At 60.6% G+C, this 15159-nt stretch overlaps 1 protein-coding gene across 3 annotated transcripts in view; it reads left to right on the top strand.

Annotated features, from left to right (window-relative positions):
- Window positions 1–2350: 2350 nt before the first annotated feature.
- PCGF3 (polycomb group ring finger 3) overlaps window positions 2351–15159 on the top strand; it is a 34367-nt gene continuing 21558 nt past the window's right edge. For 2 of the 3 annotated variants that reach the window (XM_081113950.1, XM_081113948.1), the window contains exons 1-5: window positions 2351–2562; window positions 11832–11870; window positions 12103–12247; window positions 13469–13586; window positions 14666–14762. In XM_081113950.1, coding sequence (XP_080970076.1) covers window positions 13478–13586; window positions 14666–14762 — 206 coding nt within the window. In that variant the 5' untranslated portion in view covers window positions 2351–2562; window positions 11832–11870; window positions 12103–12247; window positions 13469–13477. Of the gene's footprint in view, window positions 2563–11831; window positions 11871–11898; window positions 12248–13468; window positions 13587–14665; window positions 14763–15159 lie in introns of those variants that run through there. The other variant, XM_081113949.1, reaches the window with a different exon arrangement.

Raw genomic sequence — 15159 nt, 5'->3', positions numbered from 1 at the left:
TGCCTGTCTTTTTGGTGACAGCCGACCCAGCGGGTGCAAAGTGGTATTTCACTGTGGTTTTAATTTGTGTCTCCCTGATGACTATGTTGAGCATTTTTTCATGTGCTTAGTGGCCATTTATATATTTTCTGTAGAGAAATATCTATTCAGATGATTTGTTCATTTCTAAATTGTCTTTTTATTGTTGAGTAACAGCTTATACATTATTTATTTTCTTACATATGCTTTATGTGTTCTAGGTACCAATGCCTTGTCAGATAGATGATTTGCAAAATTTTCCTCCCACTCTTTGGGTTGTCTTTTCACTTTATTTTTAAAAAATATATTTTTATTGATTTCAGAGCAGAAGGGAGGAGATACAGAAACATCAATGATGAGAATCATTGATCGGCTGCCTCCTGCACATTCCCTAATGGGGATGGAGCCCGCAACCCCGGCATGTGCCCTTGACTGGGAATTGAACCGTGACCTCCTGGTTCATAGGTCAATGCTCAACCCCTGAGCAACAACAGCCGGGCTCTTTTCACTTTCTTGATGGTGTCCTTTGAGATATAAATCTTTTGTTTTGATGATATTCTTTTTTTAAATGTATTTTTATTAATTTCATAGAGGAAGAGAGAGGGAGAAAGAGATAGAAACATCAATGATGAGAGAGAATCTTTGATTGGCTGCCTCCTGCATGCCCCACACTGGGGACTAAGCCTGCAACCCAGGTGTGTGCCCTGGCCAGGAATCGAACCGTGACCTCCTGGTTATAGGTCGATGCTCAACCACTGAGCCATGCCCGCTGGGCTACTTTGATGATATTCTATCCAGTTTTTCTTTTGTTGCTTGTACCTTTGATGTCACGTCTTAGAAACCATTGCCTAATCCAAGCTCAAATAGATTTATGCTTATGTTTTCTTCCAAGAGTTTTAACAGCTTGAGGTCTTCCATTTAGGCCTTTGTGACCCACTGGAGTTAATTTTGTATATGGGATATGCTAAGAGTCCAATTTCATTCTTTCACATGTGAATATTCATTTTTCCCAGCAACACTTGAAAAGACTTCTTTCTCCATGGAATTGTCTTAGCACCCTTCTTGAAAACCAATTGATCTAAATGTCAGGGTCTATATCTGGTCTCTCAATTCTAATCCATGCACCCTCATGTCTCTTCTTAGGCCAGCACCACACTGTATTGATTACTGTAGCTTTGTGGTAATTTCTAAAGTCAGGAAATGGGAATCCTGCAACTTGGTTCTTCTTTATCAAGATTGTCTTGGCTATTCTGGGTCCCTTGAATTTGCATATGAATTTAGGCTCAGTGTGGCCATTTCTGCAGAGAAACCAACTGGGTTTTCATATGGATTGTGTTGAATTTGTAGATCAAATTGGGGAAAATGAGTATCTTAATATTGTCTGCAATCAGGGTGGCAGATATCTTTCTATTTATCCAGGCCTTCTTTAATTTCGTTCTACAACGTTTGGTGGTTTTCAGAATCCAAGTGTTGCACTCTTGTTGGACACATTTTCAGGGCCGGCTCCCTCCGTGTTCGCATCCACCTCGGCTTCCCCACCCAGCTGCTTCCCTCTGGTATTGTCCCTGCCCCAGTGTGGACCCCACGGGGAGGTAGAAGTCACGATCACTGTTTAAAGCCCCAGGGCGGGGCCTGCGCAAAGGTGGACACAGGGACGAGTTGTGGGGCCAGCCCTGCTACCCATCGTCCAGGAGCCAAAGGCAGGGCCCCTGACCAGTGCACGGAGGGCGCTCCGGGCTAGTTGCCAAGGACAGGAGTGCAGGAACGACACCGCCTCCGCCGGAGGAAACCCTGGCCCAGGGGCAGCAGGAATCGGCGTGTGCGGCCTGCAGGGGCCCAGGTCCCGGAGGCCCCGGGGCAGCTGTCCCAGCGACCACCAGGCCCCTCCGGGCGGCCTCTGCCACCCCCGCCCCCGCGAGGCCCCACCTCCACACGGCCCCGCCCCAGGCCCCGCCCCTTCCAGACCCCGCCTCCGCCAGCCCCGTTCCAAAGTCCCGCCTCCGCTCAGCTCCGCTCCGCTCCGCCCCGCTCCGCCTCCACAAAGCCCCACCTACGCCAAGGCCACGCCCCTTTCAGGCCCCGCCTCCGGCCTCACCTCCCCGACCCCTTGCGGGTCACACGTGCCCAGGGAGTCCTCCGCAGAGCCCCGCCCCGATGCTCCCTCCGGCCACGCCCCCCTCTGGCCCCCGCCCACACTCTGACAACGTCCCCGCCCACGCCGGGCCCCTAGCACCCTCCCCTCTCCTGGAGCCACCGAGCCCCGGCAGAACGCGCCTGCGCCCTTTGGCCACGCCCCTCCTGCCCCCGCTCGGCCCCGCCCCCTCCCGGCTGCCGGGTGGGAGCTGGGCCGCGCAACGCGCATGCTCCAAGCGCGGCGCCCCTGACTCGGCGCTCGGCTCCGCTCGGGCATTTCCGCCTCTTTGTTTTAAACTCCGGTCGGGTTTTTTTCTCCGGCTCTTGGGGGGGACCCGGAGGGAGCGGCGCCCCCTCCCCTCCCGGCGCTGCCCCCGCGTGCGCCCCGCTCGTCCGCAGCCGAGACGGCAGGTCAGTGAGTCCGCGCCCCGCCCGGCCTGGCCCGCGGCGGCGCCCGCCGCTCAGGCCGCGGCCTCGGCCGTGTCCGGGCCCGGGAGGCTCCGAACCCCGGCCCGGCCCGCAGGCCCCCGGAGACCGGACCCCAGGACCCGCCGCCGGGGAGGGCACCGCGGGACCAGCGAGCGCTGGGCTCGGGACAGTCGCCGAGAGCGTCCCCCGCGCGATGGGCATCGAGGAGGGTCCGCGACCAGCTCGGGCCACGGGAGTGCGGGACCTGGGACCGGGCAGACCCTGGGACGGGGCCGGACCAGGGCGGGCGGACCCTGGGAGGGGTCGCCTGGGAGGTCTGCACCTCGACCGGCCGTGGGAAGGTCAGGACTCGGGGTACACCCACTCGGAGGTCTGGGACCCCAGATCCAAAAGGCCGGGTCCCGGGACAGTCCTGTGAACCTGGGACCCGAGACAGCCCCTCCCCGAGGCCGGACCCCCTGACGGTCCCAGCAGGCAGGGCTTGAGCCATGTGACAGGCTCTGGGGGTGAACGGGGCCCCACAGGCCCTGAGGAGGTGGGGGTGCCGGGGCAGGACCATGAAGGCCAGACTCTGGGGCGGCCGGGACCCTGATAGCAGCTGGGCCTGGAGACAGGCCTCGGCGCCGCCAGGACCCCCGACAAGGGGTGAGAAGTGCCCAGGCCCCACTATTGGGCCATCCGGGCTGCTGGGACCCAAGCCAGGCCCCCAGGAGTTGGGGCCCTGCAACAACACCCAGGGGTGCCCCGAGTCTCCCCAGCCCACTCAATTGGACCCCCGTGCTACGAAGGCCCTGGAGCATCAGGGACCCTGGTCACCTGGGCCCCACAGGTGCACACCCCTCCCTGAGGCCCCGACGTGTGAGCACTGGGCGGTCTGCCGACCTCTGACCTTCAGCGGGTGCCACCTGGCGGGGCCTCAGAGGCAGGGTTGGGGCCCATCCCCCTGGCACTGGGGATTCAAGAGGGGCTCCTGGTCCGCGCTGGCTCCCAGGCCATCACTGTGCCCACTCCCCAGACCCAGAAAGCTGCCAGCCCCTATTCTCCCAGCCCCTGCGCCTGGGCTGCTGGCCTTGCCTTGGCCCCGTGGTCAGTGCCTGGCACTTTCAACTACTCCTGCCCTCTTCTCCCTCTGGTGGTGTCACCAAACTCACCCCATTCTCCTGGTCGTGGGGATGCACCCGCCCCCATCCTGAGTCTGGAGGTGTTTCCTGTGTCTAGGAGGTTCCGGAGCGGTTTGGGCCTCCGACGTGTGTGCATGAGAGGGGGGGAGGACAGTGGGCAGGAAAGTTGGAGCAGGCCGGGGTGCATGTCGGGTGACTCGGGCACCTTCCCCACTTCAGGAAGGAGACATGTACAGGACCTGGGAGGGGGCCTTTGCCTCCCGAAACCTGTAACTCAGGCCGTCATCTAGAACTTGCCTCTCTGCTCCCTGAATTCGCAAGCGGTGATGAAAAAGCAGGGTGTGCCGAATGATGCTCCTTGCCTGGGAAGGGCTCCAGAATGTGTCCAGTAAGATGCGGGGGGCGGGGGGGGGGGGTGCGGCGGGGAGCTTAAGAGAAGGGAAGGCCCCGCAGGCAGGGGCCTCGCCCAGCCCCGTGCCCAGCGCTGGCCACCTGGCGCGAGGTCAGCAGGCGGCACTGGACTGAGGAGTGCGGGAAGGAGCAGCGAGAGCAGGAATACTTGTAGGAAGATCGGTTGCCTTGGGCGGGAGGTGAGATATAAACCTGACCCGGCCGCCTGGGCTCCCAGGAGAGGTACTGGAACTAGTCCGTCCAGTGTTTCATCTCGTGCCCAGCGTCACTTGGTTACTCAGGAGAAAGCGCGTTAGGTGGTCACTTCGGTTTCCTAGGGCCAGGAGGTCCGGGTGAGAAGCGTCTGTTTCCAGCTAGAACCACACGCCTTCCTCAGCGCTGACTCTGATTTCGCTTCATTTGCTCTGCGACGTTTTGGAAAAGGCTGCGATATTTTGTTGGGTTAGGCTCTTTACTTCCCCACTTTTGGATTTTTTCTTCTTTAATTTAAATTCTTTATTGTTTAAAGTATTGCATATGTCTCCTTTTTCCCCATTGACCTTTCCCTGGCTGCCCCCACCACCACCACCACACACACACACTTTTGGGTTTTTAAAGGTGTGATCGTGCCGGTGGCTGTATTATTTATATATTGCGTCCAGCAAATTACCCCGAAACTTGGTGCCTTGGGAGAGCAGCAGCTACCATCTCGGGTTCTGTGGGCCAGGGGTCTGGGTGCCGCTCAGCTGGGTCCCCAGCCCCGCCTCAGGCTGCAGCCAGGGTGCTGGTGGGGAGCTCCATGGGGGGCGGGGGGGGTGGTCTGCTTCCAGGCTCACTCATGAGAGGCCAGCTCCCTTCCACGTGGGGCTCCCTTCACGTGGGGCTCCCCATCCGGCAGCTCAGAGGGAGCCAGCTACAGAGCAAGAGGGAGCTAGAAGGAGGCCAGCCTCCATGACCTAATCTTGGCAGTGACATCCATCCCTTTTGCCATATTCTGTCTGTTAGAGGCACAGGGCCCAGCCCACACTTGAGGGAAGGAACTCCACAGGGTGTGAGGATGAGGAGGGGCTGGGGTCACGGGGGACTGGGGGGGGCTGGGGTCACGGGGGATGAGGAGGGGCTGGGGTCATGAGGGACTAGGAGGGGCTGGGGTCATGGGGGACTAGGGGGGCTGGGGTCACGGAGGACTAGGAGGGGCTGGGGTCACGGGGGACTAGGGGGGCTGGGGTCACGGAGGACTAGGGGGGCTGGGGTCACGGGGGACTAGGGGGGCTGGGGTCACGGGGGACTAGGAGGGCTGGGGTCACGGAGGACTAGGGGGGCTGGGGTCATGAGGGACTAGGGGGGCTGGGGTCATGGGGGACTAGGGGGGCTGGGGTCACGGGGGACTAGGGGGGCTGGGGTCATGGAGGACTAGGGGGGCTTGGGTCACGGAGGACTAGGAGGGGCTGGGGTCACGGAGGACTAGGGGGGCTGGGGTCATGAGGGACTAGGAGGGGCTGGGGTCACGGAGGACTAGGAGGGGCTGGGGTCACGGGGGACTAGGAGGGGCTGGGGTCACGGGGGACTAGGGGGGCTGGGGTCATGGGGGACTAGGAGGGGCTGGGGTCATGAGGGACTAGGAGGGGCTGGGGTCACGGGGGACTAGGAGGGGCTGGGGTCACGGGGGACTAGGGGGGCTGGGGTCATGAGGGACTAGGAGGGTCTGGGGTCACGGGGGACTGGGGGGGGCTGGGGTCACGGGGGACTAGGGGGGCTGGGGTCATGAGGGACTAGGGGTTCTGGGATCATGGAGGACTGGGGAGGCTGGGGTCACAGGGGACTAGGGGGGGCTGGGGTCAGGGGGAGGAGGTGGAGCCTGCACTGGCCGGGTGTCAGCTAACACAGGGCCTGCACCTGAGAAGCACCCCAGGGAGATGGGCAGAGCTGCATGCAGAGGGTGTGCTAGGTGTGGTGTCTTCAGGACCGGACGCTGGTGTGATACGTGAGCTGCCGCAGAGGGAGGGTGAACTCCAGGTGGGGAAGGAAGGTCTTTAGGAACTTCCCTGGAGCAGAGCACAAGGCCGGCAGATTGAATCCTGGGCGTGTCAGTGGTCGGGTCGTCGATCGCATCAGGACAGCGGTACTCGCTGTTTCCAGATCGTTTCATTCCCGCCAGTGGTTTTGCTCCAACAGCTGTAAACTGGCCTTTGTGAGGAGTTTCTGTGGGATGTGAGATCCCGAAACGCCTTGGGGGTTTGACCCTTGTAGGAAGCAGTGGTTCCAGAGCCCTGTGCAGGCCCGGCTCAGCTGCAGGGCTCCCAGCGCCGGCCGGCCAGGCACAGGCCCACAGGGCCTCCGGAAGACCTGTCTGAGCCCCGTCAGGGAGGCATCTGGGGAGGGGATGACCCGTTGGGGCTGTGTGATTTCGGTCATAGAGCAAGGTTTGTTGTTGGGCTATACTTTTATTCTTCAATCTACTGAATGGCTGGGTTGGCTATTTCATTTGGAGCTTTGTGTGGCTAATGGTCGGAATAGGATTTGAAGTTGAACATGCAGCTTCTTTTGCAGCTGAAGTACCTCCTCTCTGGGGTTTGCTGTGGGTGTTGGGGACCGTCCCTCCGGTCGCTGTGCTTCAGAAGATGGAGCCGGTCTCCTTCGGTCCAGCAGCGGATAGATCGTTCACCATGGAGTCTGCCTTTCCTGCCGGCGTGCGCTGCTCCCCGCGGAGCTGACGGGGGGCGGGGGGGGGGGTGGGGGGGGGTGCCAGGTGGCAGCGCGGAGAAGGCGTCTCGCGCGGCGAGGGCTACCGTCTTAGACGCATGTTCAGGGCTGTCCGCTGAGTGAAGCGCAGTTTTCCCTGATGGGAACGAAAACTCACCAGTAAACGGGCTCTAAAAGCCGAGGGGGAGGCTGGCGGAATTGGAGGAGGGCGGGCGTCTGGTGTATAAGGTGAATCCAGGGCTGGAGGATAAGTGGGGTTTTTTGCAAACCTATCAATATTTGTTGGACTTTGCTACATTGACAGCAGATTCCAGATGTTTACAAGAAGTGCGCGAGCAGCAGGCAGCTGCCCGAGGCCTCCCTGAGCCCGCTCTGGCGGGTGTGCGGGTCCTGCCAGCTGCTCCGGGGGATTCTCAGCAGGACCTGCCCGTCCTGGTGGAACTGTTCACTGCTCCTTGGTGACTTCCTTCCCTGCCCCAATCAGACGGCGTCCTGACTCCTGAGCCCGGGGGCTGGCCCCGCCCGCCCGCCCACCCGGCCCACGGGAGACCCCGCACAGCCGGTGCCACGTGAGGGCAAGAGGCCCAGCCTCCCTCTTCTCGGATGGCAAATCATGTACCTTACTTTTCTTTCTTCCTTTTTCTTTCTTTCTTTCTTTTAAATACATGTTTATTGATTTCAGAGAGAAAGAGGAGAGAGGGATAGAAACATCAGCGATGAGAGAGACTAATCGATCGGCTGCCTCCTGCACACCCCGTTGTGGGGATAGGCCTGCAGCTGCACGTGCCCTGACGTATTCGAACCGTGACCTCCTGGTTTAAGGTCGATGCGCAACCACTGAGCCATGCCAACTGGGCTCATCTTACTCTTCTACCCATGTTTTATTTGGGGGGGAAACACAGTGGAGAAAAACTGCAAGGGTTATACAGGGAGCACCTCCCCCACCCCGCCCCCGTCCCCCTGCCCCCCGCCAGGTCCAGTCATTGGTTGTCTTGCCACATTCGCTTCATGTCTTTCTCATACTCATTTATTGTTGGATCGTGAGAGGGGCTGCGGCTGACCGTGCATTCGCGAGGGGATTCAGGCAGCAGGGCCAGGAATGGGGTCTCCTCAGATCTGTGGGGCCGCCCTCACACGCGGGGCTGGGGGCACTTTTTCTCGAGTCAGCTAATAGCCTGCTCACCTCCAAATCTCCCGGTGTCTCGAGAGCGTCTTTGGCGCCGATTCTCTCTTCCCGGACACCGGCAGGCTCCCAGCGTGGCCCATGCCGTGCCCCTTCCTGTCTTTCCGTGTCAGGCTCCCACTGCCCCCGCGTCATCGCTGGCAGGACGCCTATCGGGTCTCTGGTCTTCACTGGGGTGCTGTCCCGCTGCGCTCCGCACTGGGGAGTGCGGGAGAGGCAGGTGCTTCGTGCTGTGCTGTCGGGTCATGCCGTCCGCGTGGGTATCACTTGGGTTGCGCTGCTGCCACACCTGTCAGCCCCCGATTTCCAGGGCCTTGGGGCGGGAGGAGCCTGCCGGGGAGCAAAGGCTGTCAGGACAGCCCTGGAGTCCCGCATAGGAGCCCAGAGCCCGGCCTTTGTCTGGCGACCGACTTACACTGTGTCTTGCTAGAGGCTGAACCCCTGGCCCTCGGGCCGTTCAGCGCAGGAGCATCAGGGGCCACCCCATCTTTTTCAGGGGCACACCCCAGTCCCACCCGGCGGCTTTGATGCTTTCAGCTGCCTCTGTTCCCGCTGAGTGGGTAGAAAGTGTTTGAAGTTGTTCATGGGAACATGACTTTTGCTGTCGAATAAAGTAATGCCTTTCCTTGCACAGAGATGGGCCTGGCGGGAGGCAGTTAATTTTCCCGGGCTTTTCATCCAGGCGCCTGGCGAGGCCACAGCGATCAGATGGGACGTCTCAGTCCGCCCGGCTGGCCTAAGGCAGTGTCCCAGGCTTCCTGGGTCTGAGGTCCGAGATCCTGGTTCTGGGCGAGGACCCCTCTCGCTGTGCTCACTGATCCCGACACGGGACCCCGCTGTGCATCTCAGCCTAATCGCCCCACATTGGGCCGGTGCAGTGCGTACGAGGGTTAGCAGCCTGTCTCCCGTCTCTCTGCCTGGGAGGCTCATCGCCAAGGGGACGTTTTGCAGAGCTGGTGGCCACTGTTGTCCGTGCTTGGGAAACTGGCTCTTCCTTTTGCTAGGAGCTGCCTGCTTCTAGAAACTGTTGTCTTCGTTTTCTGTGGCTGCATAACGAATTGCCACACACCGGGTGGCTTAAAAGGGCCCCCACTCACTCGCCACAGGTCTGGGCGGCACAGTGGGGCCGGCTCGGGCCACAGAGGCGGAAACGGCGCGTCAGCCAGGGGTGGCTCTGGTCTCGGGCCCTGTCCCTCTCCCTGCGCACTGGCTGGAGCGGGCGCCCTCAGCTCCCAGGGCCCAGTCCTGTGCCCGGGCCGTGGCAGCTGACATGGCGCTGCTCTTTGCCCAGCCAGCAGGGCCCCTCCCTCTGACGGCCCTCTCACCAGCCAGAGAACTCTGCTACCCAAGGCCTGCCACGGGATCAGGCCACCGGACTCTGCTTTTTTTTTTTTTAAATGTATTTTTATTGATTTAGGAGCGGGAGATAGAAACATCATTGATCAGTTACCTCCTGCACGCCCCCTACTGGGGATCAAGCACACAACCCAGGCACGTGCCCTGACTGGGATTTGAACCGTGACCTCCTGGTTCATAGGTCAGTGCCCAACCATTGAGCCACGCCAGCCAGGCCACTTTTTATTTTTGTTTCTGTTAAGCCTCACCTGAGGATATTTTTCCATTGATTTTTAGCGAGAGTGGAAGGGAGGGGGTGGGGAGAGAAACATTCATGTGAGAGAGACATGTTGATTGGTTGCCTCTTGCATGTGCCCCAACCCCGGCCAAGGATCAAGCCTGCCACCAAGGTGCATGCCCTCAACCGGAATTAAGCTGTGACCCTTCAGTCCATGGGCAAGTGATGTACCTACTGAGCCACACCGGCCAGGGCTATTCTTAATTCTCTACGTTTTTAAAAACTCAGGAATGGAGCCCTGGCCGGTGGTTCACTGGTTAGAGCACCAGCCAGTGCACCCAGTTCGATTCAAGGGTGTGTACCTGGCCCCCGTTGGGGTCCCTGCAGAAGGCAACCAATCAGTGTGTCTCCCTCCCATCCATGTCTCCCCCTTTCTCTCTGTCTCCCTCTCTCCGCCCCCCCTCTCAAAATATCGGGGAGAGATCCTTCAGTGAGGATTAACAACAACAATTGGGATGAATTTCGTCAGGTGATTTTTGTGTGCATTGGGAGAGCTTATCATTTTTCTCCGTTTGGTCACAAATTACATGTGTTTCTTATATTCACTCCTGTACTGGGATCAGCCCGGCTCGTCGAGCAGGACCTGCTGTCCCGACGGGGCGCGGCGCTCCTCGGCTCTGTCCGCCGCGGGCTCGGTCTGCGATCCCGCCAGCCTGGCCGGTGTGTGTGCTACGGCAGCCCCCGAAGACGAGGTGGGAATTGCCGCCTGAGACGGGGGTCGGGAGAGCCGCTTCCAAGTAGCTACCGAGCTCTCTGGGTTTCTGTGTTTACAGCCTCGACCAGGAATGTATCGGTTTTATACACATTTGCAACTTTACTGGCACAGACTTGTCCATACCATTCGGCTGTTGCTCACGTGTCACGGTTTTCAGTGAAGCCTCTCGGGCACCCCGCCCCGCCCACTCTGACTCACCTGCCGGCCACCTTCCGACCTTACCTGCCCACTGTGGTTACCGGTTACCGTCACTGCCTCTTCCCCGCGAAGGTGCGGCCCCAGGCACCTGTTCTTGTCTGCCGCTGGCAGAGGCCGGCGCTGTGACAGCGTAGGGAGCCACAGCCACGCCACCCGTGCTGGGCAGGGGGTGTGGCTGGCACAGCCTGTGCAAGGGCCCCCAGGCTTGCATCTCCCTCCTGCCTCCCTCCCCTCTGCCTTTTTTTGTGAAACTTCATTGAGCTTCAAAGAGTAGTTAATAAAAGAAGCGGTTATGGGAAAGCTTGGCGTGCAGATGGAGGCGGGATGTAACGTGAACAGCGGGCTGGCGTTTCTCTGGCCCGTGGCTCCGCAGCTGGGTTTGTCCTGTTGTTAAGCCCCACGCGCTCAGTGGCGTTAGGGCTGTGACTTCTGTACCTGGTCCTCCCAGAGCCTCGGGCCACTGGCCCAGCGCTGCCTTTTCTTACCCCGCCCCACCTGGCTCCTGGCCGGCGAGGCCCTCGGCCCACTGAGCCGCCCGGGGCCTCTCCCTGGTCCCAAATACACGCTGTGCTGTGGGTGTCTCTAGTCCATCTCCCACAGAGCCCACATCCTCGTCCCCGCTGTGCCCCAAACCCAGCCCGGAGCTGCGGGAGGGGCCCCTGGTGCATGTCCCTGGGCGGGTGGCCCCGAGAGACACCCTGCTCATCACACACAAGTTAAATAGCAGCCAGCCATAGCCCGTCCCTCCCGGAGGCCCAGCCTGCCACCAGGTGCCCCTGCAATGCTTCTCCTCCCCCGGAGCTTTCACACCCCCTCCTCCTGCCTCCTGGGGCCCTGCCCTGCGGCCCCCACAGTCCCCACACCCCCCCCCCCCCAGCCGCACCTGGCCTCGGTGACACCACAGCCACAGAGACCCCTGTGTCCCTCTGGTCGACCCTGGCCCTTCACTGTCATTAATTCTTGCTTTCCTTTTGGTTCCAAGCAAGGAAGGGAACCGAGGTGTGGGGGCCATTGCAGTGTGGGGGGCACAGTGTGGGGGGCACAATGGGGGCCATTGCACAGTGTGGGGGGCACAATGGGGGCCATTGCAGTGTGGAGGGCACAGTGTGGGGGGCACAATGGGGGCCATTGCACAGTGTGGGGGGCACAGTGTGGGGGCACATTGGGGGACAGTGTGGGGGCACATTGGGGGGTATTGCACAGTGTGGGGGCACAGTGGGGGGCAGTGTGTGGGCCATTGCACAGTGTGGGGGGCCCAGTGGGGGGTCAGGCCGGCAGCACCGTGACACCTGCTCTCTGTCTCCACAGGCCCCAGCATGTAGCGGAGGGCCCCGGCCGCCCATCCAGGTGAGAGCCGCGCACGCGGAGGGGCTGTGGGACCTGGAGCCACAGAAAGGCGGCGCCTTGGGGCTCCCGAGACAGCTGAGAGCTCGGGGGCGGCCGGCTGTGCATGGAACCACGTGTTCCCCGGCGAGTGCGGTGGGCTCGTCCGCTGTTGGCTACGGACCGAACAGCCCAGCAGAACTCGGTGCAGGAGTGCGTCACCCAGGCGTGACTGAGCCGGGCTGTTTCTGTGCAGAAAATGGAAAAGGAGCAGAGGACGGAAGGAAGGCGCAGGGGTGAAGACGCGGCGTGCGGAGCGCGGCAGCCGGGGCGTCTCAGCGGCACAGCCGAGGCCTGAGCGCCCATGCAGAGGGAGCGGAGGACCCAGGCGTCTAGAGGAGGTAATCGTGGGGCGCTCACAGGGATGACGTCATGGGGCAGCGCTCACGGGGATGACGTCATGGGGCGGCGCTCACAGGGATGGCGTCATGGGGCAGCGCTCACGGGGGTGACGTCATGGGGCAGCGCTCACGGGGGTGACGTCATGGGGCGGCGCTCACAGGGATGGCGTCATGGGGTGGCGCTCACAGGGGTGATGACGTCATGGGGCGGCGCTCACAGGGATGATGATGTCATGGGGTGGCGCTCACAGGGATGGCGTCATGGGGTAGCGCTCACAGGGATGGCGTCATGGGGTGGCGCTCACAGGGGTGATGACGTCATGGGGTGGCGCTCACAGGGGTGATGACGTCATGGGGTAGCGCTCACAGGGATGATGATGTCATGGGGTGGTGCTCACAGGGATGATGATGTCATGGGGTGGCGCTCACAGGGATGATGATGTCATGGGGTGGCGCTCACAGGGATGATGATGTCATGGGGTGGCGCTCACAGGGATGGCGTCATGGGGCGGCGCTCCAGGACTGAGGGTTGCTCCCCACTGAGGCTTCCTGCCTCTGCCCTGGACAGCACCTGTGAGAGGCGCCGTGAGGTGGGCGCATGGAGTGGGCACAAAACTGCAGCCTCGAGCTGCTGCCCCTGGTCCAGGTGGACAGGCCCCTCCGGTGTCGGTGCCCAGTGCACAGGGTGCTCAGGGCCACCTCTGCCCACTGGTGGTGACAGGTGTCAGGACAGGCGGTCCTGTCTCAGATGCGGAGGTCAGTGGGCACAGGGCCTCCTCTCCAGCCGGGTGGGCGGCCTTTAGGCGGCGCTGCATCCAGGCCCCTGTCCCTCTGGCCTTTAGGACCTGGTGGTGTAGAAAGTGACCTCCCTCCCTCGGGCTCTCAGCGGGAGTCCCGTCGCGGGCACTGTGTCCCCAGGCAATGTCGGAGGCACACCCGCCATCCTCCTGGTCCCCCTGGGCCGCCTGGCACTCAGTAGGTGATGTCTGTGGGGCTCCCCGCCCTGTGCCCCACTCTCCTTGGTGGCTGCTCGGTGGGGCAGGACTGTGCCTTTAGACGGGAAGGGGGCCTGGCCCTGGCCCAGGTGTGGTGCAGCCTCCGCCCTCTGCACGCCGAGGCTCCTGGAGGGACGTCCTCTGACTTCCTTCCTCTGGACCCTGAGCCTTGATGACATGCACCGGAACGTTTCAGATATTCATTAATGTGTCTTTTCTCTTGCAGAAGCCAAAGATGTTGACCAGAAAGATTAAACTCTGGGACATAAACGCCCACATCACCTGCCGTCTGTGCAGCGGGTACCTCATCGACGCGACCACCGTGACCGAGTGTCTGCACACGTGTATGTGAGAGTGTTCTAGAGCCTGGCCTCTGACAGCGTGTGCATGTACACTGTCTGACCACGTGCACACGTGCGCGTGAAAATGTCTAGAACGTGGCCTCTGACGGTTACTAGTCAGCTGTTCTTTGATACTTTGGCTTTTTTTTTAACCAAAAGTTTTAGCTTAAGTACAAGGCAGGACACAGAAGCAGGAATAAAAACGATCTTGAGGATACATCAGAAAAAATGCTTTCAAAATAAAAATACTGTGGTGTTTCCATAGCGACACCATTTCAGGACGCTCCGTCTGGGAAATGCTGTGATTTGATTGAACAGACAACTGTCACGGGGGCTTTACTCCTGTCGGGCAGAAGCGCTTGTTTTCTTAAACGTTTACGCGGAGGGCTCGCTGGCCCCGCCTGATGCAGTCGAATGGAGGGCTCTGGCTGTTTTTAAGCACAGCCTCACTGGCTAGCAGACGGCATGGTTCCCTGGAGATGCAGTTTCAGCGCATGGCAGGCAGGATCTCAAACCACAACGAACCCTGTAATACCTGCACATATACTTCCTCTAACTTTTTAAATTGACTTCAGAGTGAGGAAGGGGGAGAGAGACATCGTGTGAGACAGAAACATCACTTGCTTGCCTCCCGTATGCTCCCCGACCAGCACATGCCCTTGGCCAGGAGTCGAACCCGTAGCCTCTTGGTGCACGGACGACGCGCCAACTGAGCCACCCGGCCAGGCCTGTAACTTTTTCATCCTGTGTTTTTCACTTGAGAAAGTAAAATATTTTCCAATCTTAAGAGTTTTCATTTAAAGTGAGCTGTATTTGTAGATAATGGGGGTATAATTTGTGTTGTTTTTACTGGATTTCTGATGCACAAAAGCAGTCCTGTGAACTCTCAGGCCAGCATAGCACTAGACCGCTAGCCCGAGTGAGACCGAGCCCGAGTGAGACCGAGCCCAGCGCTCTCCCCGCTCTGGCCTCTGCTGCTCCTCGTCTCCTCACGAGGCAGCAGGGGTGCGGCTGACAGCGCCGGGTTTGGGGTGGGGGGGGCGGGGCCCGGGCGGCCCGGGTAACTCTGCCTCTGCCCGCAGTCTGCCGGAGCTGCCTGGTCAAGTACCTGGAGGAGAACAACACCTGTCCCACCTGCAGGATTGTCATCCACCAGAGCCACCCGCTGCAGTACATCGGGTGAGCCACCCCGGTGGGCCAGCTGGGGTCACGGGACTTCAGGGCTGCCGTCCACGGGACTGAGAAGTCCAGCAGGCATGAACTCGGGCCGCGGGGGGACTTGCCCAGAGGGAACTCGGGCCACAGGACGCCTTTCTGAGGGGAACTCGGGCCATAGGAGGCCTTGCCTAGAGGAAACTCGGGCCACGGGAGGGGACTCGGGCCACGGGAGGCCTTGCCTAGAGGGAACTCGGGCCACGGGAGGGGACTCGGGCCACGGGAGGCCTTGCCTAGAGGGAACCCAGGCCACGGGAGGGAACGGGCCACGGGAGGCCTTGCCTAGAGGGAACTCAGGCCATGGGAGGGAACTCGGGCCACGGGAGGGCTTGCCTAGAGGGAACCCAGGCCACGGGAGGGA

This window comes from Myotis nattereri (genome assembly GCF_964212035.1).
Source record: "Myotis nattereri genome assembly, chromosome: 1".
Lineage (NCBI taxonomy): Eukaryota > Metazoa > Chordata > Mammalia > Chiroptera > Vespertilionidae > Myotis > Myotis nattereri.
Note: the sequence above shows the minus strand (reverse complement) of the source record. Positions and strands in the feature narration are given on the sequence as shown.